The following is a 6,856-nucleotide window of genomic DNA, read 5'->3' as shown; positions in this document are numbered from 1 at the left end:
ATATGCAAAATTCGTGAAGACTTTCTCGGACAGTACGTGTAGACATCCTAAAACTCTCGTCTATTGCATCAGAGAGGGGGGGTGTCATATGCTAACATACGAATTGACAAACCACAGAAATTGACAAACCACAAGGACCATTTTTGCTAATAAACTTTTTTTTGGACCTTACCCACAGAAATTGACAAACCACAGGGACCATTTTTGCAATTTTGTCTGATATATTTTGATAAAGTGGGGTGTTTCATTCTCTTCACTATTTCAGACTGCGGCTCCAAAAAAAACTTTTGTACACTGTTTGAATATCCTTCACTGTTTCACTCTTGGATAATCTTATTTGCTTCTGATTTTCTTTCTACCTGCGGCAACCACACTTGAGCGAACCCCACCTCCGCCACTCCACCGGTTTTCTCCGCCAGCGTCGCCACCTCAAGCCTTCCTCCGCAAGCAGCGCCACAGGTAAGCGTCCGGCTCTCTTCCCTGAAATATATTTCTTTCTCCAAACATCCCCTGTGTGTTCTGATTTTCTCTCTTTTCCCTGAAATCGATTTCTTTCTTCTATAATTCTGATTGTTTGCTGAACTTTGATTATGAATTTCCTAAATCCATCGCTTGATATTTTTTTGCCAAAAGGTCCCTGTGTGTTCTGATTTTCTTTGCTAAACAGTTATGCTTGAAATCCGAAATTATGCTTGAAATCTGAGATTATGCTTGTTATGCTGAAATGTGAAATTATGCTTCGTTTGCTTGAAACCTGAAATTATGCTTGGTATGCTGAAATTATGCTTGAAACGTGCTGAAATCTGAAATTGCAAATATGGTGAATTTGTTTGGCATGCTTAAATGTGATGATTTGATCCTTGCCAGGCTGTTAAAAAACCGTTACTTTCATTTTTCCTTTAATTCTTTGCAGCTGATATAATATACGTGTATATTGATGCGAATTTACATATGATTGTTGGATTTTACAGGGTTCGTGTTTGCAAGTTCATCAATTTGAATTGCCTATCTGCTGTTTGATAAAATGCCTGTTCCCAGTGAGGTTACTAAATAGAAGACAAGCCCATGTTTCTTTAGCTCCGATATTTCTTTCAATCATGAACTATTTCTATTAATGTTGATCAAGCTTCCCTCTAGGTCAATGAGAATTAATCTAACTAGAAATTAACCACAAAAGACATTTGTATATCTCAAGTCAGCCACCATGGATGGTGCAGTTCTCTCTTGTTTCTTCTGTAAAGTCTCAGAAACCCATGTTCCTATTCGGTTTACTGAATCACAGAAGACTTCAATCAAAAGAAACCATCAGGATGAAGTTAGATTCAGTTTGATGGATCCATCAAGAACCAGGATTTACCTTAGAAAACCATTCAAGAAATCCAATGATCCTCAGGGAACAAAACCTTTTAATGACCCTGATGATTCAAATTCAACCTCTATGGAAACAGATCATGAAAATGGTGAAGATGAAGTAGAAAAAGAAGAAGACAATCCTGAGTGGGACCCAGATGAGATTGAAACAATCACCTCACTATTTAGAGGAAGAATCCCTCAAAAACCCGGAAAAAAAGCTAGAGAAAGACCTCTTCCTCTCCCACTTCCATATAAGCAACAACCATTAGGACTTCCCACTTCAAAGAAATTTGCAAAAACCATAAACTCATCAAGAAAATCTTTATCTAGCAAACTATACAAAGATCCAACATTCTTAATTACTCTAGCCAAAGAAATCAAAAACCTTCCTCCTGAAAAAGACGTTTCCACAGTTTTAAACAATTACACTCGATTTCTTCGCAAAAGCTCATTGTCATTAACAGTAAGAGAATTAGGGCACATGGGTTTACCCGAAAGAGCTTTACAAATCTTCTGTTGGGTCCAAAAACAGCCTCATTTATACCCAGATGACACGCTTCTTGCTTCAACAGTTGAAGTCCTTGCAAGAAACCATGAGTTAAAACTCTCTTTCAAGCTAGAAAAATTCCTAAGCCTATCAAGCCAGAATGTGTATGAAGCAGTTGTGAAGGGTTTCATAAGAAGTGGAAGCTTAAAACTTGCATACAAACTCGTTTCAGCTGCCAAAAATGGGAAGATAATGGTGGACACTGGTATTTATGCAAAGCTGATTTTGGAACTAGGAAAAAGCCCAGATAATTATGTACATATTATGGCTTTACTTGAAGAGCTTGGAGAAAGACAGGATTTGAATCTAACACAGCAAGATTGTACAGCTATCATGAAAGTTTGCATAAAGTTAGGAAAATTTGAGATTGTTGAAGGTTTATATAATTGGTTTAAAGACTCGGGTTGTGAACCAAGTGTAGTGATGTACACCACTGTTGTACATAGTCGTTATTGTAGTAATTGTTATAGAGAGGCTTTGGCTTTGGTGTGGGAAATGGAAGGGCGAAATTGTCTTTTTGATCTTCCAGCATATCGTGTGGTGATAAAAGTTTTTGTTGCTCTTAATGACCTTTCGAGAGCTGTGAGATATTTTTCAAAGATGAAGGAAGCTGGTTTTTCTCCTGGATTTGATATTTACATGGATGTGATAAAAATTTATGCAATTCATGGGAGAATTGGTAATTGTAAAGAGGTTTGTAAGGAGGCAGAGGTTGCTGGATTTAAGATGGAGGAACAAATGAGGTCGATGTTAATGAATATATAAACACATTTTGATTATGAAATCTTCACCCTTTGATTTTGTAGATGCAAGCAAGTTGTTTCATGACTTGGTTTGTGTCTTGTAATGATATGTTTATCATCATCAATGTGGATGAAAACTTGTTATTTTTATCATAAATTCAATCAACCTAAAGTTGCATGTAACATAATTTAATACTTGAATCGAGTTAATTTGGAATTAGCACTCATCCACACACCCCCCCCCCCCAAAATAAATATCACATAACTTAAATTGGCCAATTAAGTAATTTTACCTCACAATCATTGTTTACGAGTCCACAATATTGATCCCAAAAATTCACGATGTTACTATTCATTTTAAGAAGACTAATTATCTCCAAATCAGGACTTATATTATATACGCTAAGTGTAATGGTCACCGTTTTTGTGTATACCACAGAAAAAGAAGACTAATTTTAGTGATCGATAATCTTTTACATGGCATTATCAGTTACTATTCACTTTCTTTTTCTAATTTATTTATTTATTTATTTTTTCACATGATTCTCCCCTACATCTTTTTGTCTTCATACTTATCCATTATGGTCTCAAAGGTCATTTTCTTCCTACCATGACTCTTCCATTGAATACCACAAATCTTCAAAGATGTGTACCGGTAGATTCATAACATGCTTGATGTCACTACTCATCGCTACGAAATTACGTAGATACCCTTTTCCTTTGGTATTCAATCATGGCATCATGGGTTGAACTTTGAAGTTTGAAGTCTCACATGATTCTTCCTACACCTTTTTTTCTTTATACTTATCCTTTATAGTCTATAGTCATTATCTATCTAAGATTCAACCCTTTAAACCATAATATTTCTAACATGAAATGACAACTTTTAATACCTGAATTAATTTGTCAAATAATGACACAACTTTCACACCAAAATACCAAATCACATACATATCAACAATATATATAAAACTTCTCATTATCTGAAAAACCAAACACCAACTTACAGCCATATAAATAAATGTCCTCTCATAATCAAATATATTCTTGTATATCCAATTCTACGTACTCTTATTCTTTATGATCACCATAATATTTATGAAAAAGATGATGATAGTCTCACGTAAGAGGAGATATGTAACTCTATACATTATACATATATGTAATAATACGTAGATTCTTGGGTCACCATTTAATATGAAATTTCAAGTGTTACACATTGAACTTCTGTTCTGTAGCACTTGTTGACGCCTGTGTATATACCATAAGTTATTATAAATCCATACTAATATTTATAAAAAAATTCAGAAAACTAATAAAGTAAAGTTTTTTATTAACTAACCCCAACAGACGTAATAAATTGACAAACTGCACATTTCACTGAACGTGCCCCATATTGATACATCAAAAGCATCCTACAGTTTCCACAATTCACATGTGCCACTTGATTTGCTGTAGAAAAGTTGTTAACTTTTGTTATTTAACAAGTTTTTTTTATCGAATTTTTACATGATTTAGAAGTTAAATTTGGTTACCTTCTAAGGCTAAATTGATGGTGTGACAGCAAGAACACTGTACACTTGTCGCACCACGGATGTACATGAGCAATGTATGGCAGCCTCCACAAACCAACTGAGCCATTTCAGTGCCTAAATCATTGAAAATTTATGTTTAAGAAACATAATCTTTGAAGTATGAACAATTTGGAAGCCATTAAAACTGAAAGTTTGATACCAGGAGGAGGAACAGAGGTGACTGCATTGCAAACTGCACAGCATACTGAAGTTGCTCCAACAGGATAAAGGAGAAGATTTCGACATCCTGAACACACTAGCTGACTTTGAGATCCTGTTTCATAATACTTTTCACAATTAATCTCATACAAAAACAGATCTAAAAACATTAGATTGAACGAGAAACAGAGCATTCTATGCTCTGTTTTTCTGGCGTTCCGAGCTTTCTTCGTGCACCAAATTCACAAATCATTTTGTTATATAAATATAATCGTGAAAAAACATTTGGGGTTCTTTCCGAAATCTTGTTTTGATTCGATTTCTGTTTTCTTGAACAGATTAGCTTGTTGTAATCCGTATTTGATGCTTTCAGTCTTTAAACAAGAAAAAAGAAAAGAAAAAGGATTTAACCAATAAATAAATTATTGAACTCATGAGGATTGTTGCTAATCTAGTAAGAATTGTGCAGTTATACCAACGGTAGGAGTTGTAAGTGGCGCAGGAGGAGTTGGATATGGAGCTAGAGGAACTGGCATTGTAAATCTGTGAAAAAAAAGTATACTCTTTTCACTTTCAAGATCTCAAGAAGATTACAACTCTTGAAGCATGAAGTACAAGTCCTTTCATTCCTTTCTCATCATCTACCTAAGAAAATCAAGAAAAGAAAAACACAGGCAAAGACATGTTAAGCAAGATAAAGTCACTGTTTAATGAAACAGAGTATTAATGTCGATTCAGAAAAAAGGGTTAGGAAAAATGGCGAAAATCTGAAACACCAACATGAAATATTGCCATTAAAAAGCCATACATGAAGCAAAATTTAGTGGAAAGATGAAGCTTTTGCTGGCAGCATTCCATGTTGTGAACTGGTTGGGGGTGGGGCAAGCACACACCTTTGCTAGTTTTTGCAGAGGAGAGAGAGAAATGAGTTGGACAAAGAGTTAGAAAGAGATGGCGATAAAAAGAAGCATACCTTGGGTGTTGAAAGTAACAAGTTTGAAATTTAATATGATTTTTAAGTTATCTGAATTCATTACTTTAAAATAGAAGAAAAAATATTTATAAAAATGGTGTTGTTAAGAGTTAAGACGTTAACATCTTAAATCTTAAACACTGTTCTTTTAGACTATGTATGGGTCCTCTTTAAGTGTTAAAAGGCTTTAAGAAACACCACCCCTTTTTTTCATATTATGTTAAGAGATGTTGATGAGTTAACATAGCCGGAGGAAAAATAATAAGGCAATTGACCAATCATGTTTCTTCATTTAATTTCATTAATTTTTTATAGCGATTTAATTTAAAAAAAATAATAAAATGGTTTGGTGGTGTGGTGATCATTTCCTACAATGGTATTTTGAAGGATGATTGTGGCAAGTGAGAAAGCAAAAAATAAATGTTATAACTTGGATCCATACCCACTAGTAATATAAAGGGTGTCCTCAAAATTTCGTTAAACTAATTAATAGTTTGATGTCTATAAGAAAATATAAAATGATATTTAACAGAATGATTTTAATATTATAAAAAAATTCGTGTAACACATATAATACATATAATGTAATTATGTTTTTATTAGAAAATAATTATTTAATTATCTATATCTAAATGATATTTCTTCTGTCACATATAATATTCGTAATATTATAACAAAACTTCATATGACATGTTATCAAGTAATTGGATAACATTTATGAATTTAATAAATATTGAATATACTGATATTTTATTCTATTTTTGAAATAAAACTTAAAAAACGTAAATTAAAAACATGAAAAAACTAATATGAAAAACTAACATTAAGTTATAAATATAACCATGTTTTAGTTGAAATTCAACATAAGAATGAGATTTTATCTCTAAATGAATAATTTTAATATTTTTTTGTAAAGTATCACTTTAATACAACTCGTCATTAATATTATGTCATTTATCATGTAGATATATTAGACAATTCATTTCAAAATTCAAATTTACATTTTCTAATTATATGTTAAATTTGAAGTTATAATAACTTTAAAATTTTGATATATATCATAATTAATAATTTATTTAAAATAATTGATTAATAATTATAAATTTTTATTATAAAAGTTTAATTAATTTTATAACCCGTGGGAACCACGGGTCATAAACTAGTTTTATAATTAATAAAGAGTATACTTGAAAGAAATAAAAAAAAAACTTAATAACCTAGTTGAAACATTATATTGGATATATTTTTACAAAACTAGCTCATAAGTTGATTTTTTATTTTAAAACATGACAACTCAAAAAAACACAAAAAATAAATTAGTTACAACATGCCAAACATAGTGTCTAGTAAATACGCACACAGAATTGTGCGCAACCGGTTTTATGCTACCCTACTATCATTTATGTTGGTAGGAGTATAGGACCCGCACAAAATATCATGTGCATATCATACAATTGTTTTTAATAATGACTATCGTGTAGTAAAAGTTGAAACCGAACTCAAAGCC

At 32.4% G+C, this 6,856-nt stretch overlaps 2 protein-coding genes across 3 annotated transcripts; one reads left to right on the top strand and one right to left on the bottom strand.

Annotated features, from left to right (window-relative positions):
* Positions 1–253: 253 nt before the first annotated feature.
* Positions 254–2,863, top strand: EMB975 (Tetratricopeptide repeat (TPR)-like superfamily protein). The gene is made up of 2 exons (XM_079084233.1): positions 254–459; positions 972–2,863. The coding sequence occupies exon 2, from the start codon at positions 1,205–1,207 to the stop codon at positions 2,663–2,665; it is 1,461 nt and encodes a 486-aa protein (XP_078940359.1). The 5' UTR covers positions 254–459; positions 972–1,204; the 3' UTR covers positions 2,666–2,863.
* Positions 2,864–3,595: 732 nt separating this feature from the next.
* On the bottom strand, positions 3,596–5,366 carry LOC145165489 (protein LOL1). Of its 2 annotated transcripts, none has more exons than XM_079084231.1 (6): positions 5,270–5,366; positions 4,852–5,021; positions 4,378–4,491; positions 4,179–4,292; positions 3,986–4,095; positions 3,596–3,894 (listed from the first exon to the last, which is right to left on the bottom strand). In XM_079084231.1, the coding sequence occupies exons 2-6, from the start codon at positions 4,910–4,912 to the stop codon at positions 3,856–3,858; spliced, it is 438 nt and encodes a 145-aa protein (XP_078940357.1). In that variant the 5' UTR covers positions 4,913–5,021; positions 5,270–5,366; the 3' UTR covers positions 3,596–3,855. The 2 variants fall into 2 exon arrangements, with proteins under 2 accessions (XP_078940357.1, XP_078940356.1); XM_079084230.1 differs by having other exon boundaries at positions 5,185–5,317.
* Between the last annotated feature and the right edge of the window lie 1,490 nt (positions 5,367–6,856).

The sequence above is a fragment of the Lactuca virosa genome, chromosome 3 (assembly GCF_052849685.1).
Source record: "Lactuca virosa cultivar CGN04683 chromosome 3, Lactuca_virosa_CGN04683_v6, whole genome shotgun sequence".
Taxonomy (NCBI): Eukaryota; Viridiplantae; Streptophyta; class Magnoliopsida; order Asterales; family Asteraceae; genus Lactuca; species Lactuca virosa.
Note: the sequence above shows the minus strand (reverse complement) of the source record. Positions and strands in the feature narration are given on the sequence as shown.

Coding starts and splice junctions, on each gene's coding strand:
- EMB975 (XM_079084233.1), top strand. CDS start 1,205: ATGGATGGTGCAGTTCTCTCTTGTTTCTTCTGTAAAGTCTCAGAAACC.
- LOC145165489 (XM_079084231.1), bottom strand. CDS start 4,912: ATGCCAGTTCCTCTAGCTCCATATCCAACTCCTCCTGCGCCACTTACA. Junction 4,293..4,377: donor CACCTCTGTTCCTCCTCCTG/GTATCAAACTTT, acceptor TCAATGATTTAG/GCACTGAAATGGCTCAGTTG. Junction 4,096..4,178: donor CATCAATTTAGCCTTAGAAG/GTAACCAAATTT, acceptor ACTTTTCTACAG/CAAATCAAGTGGCACATGTG.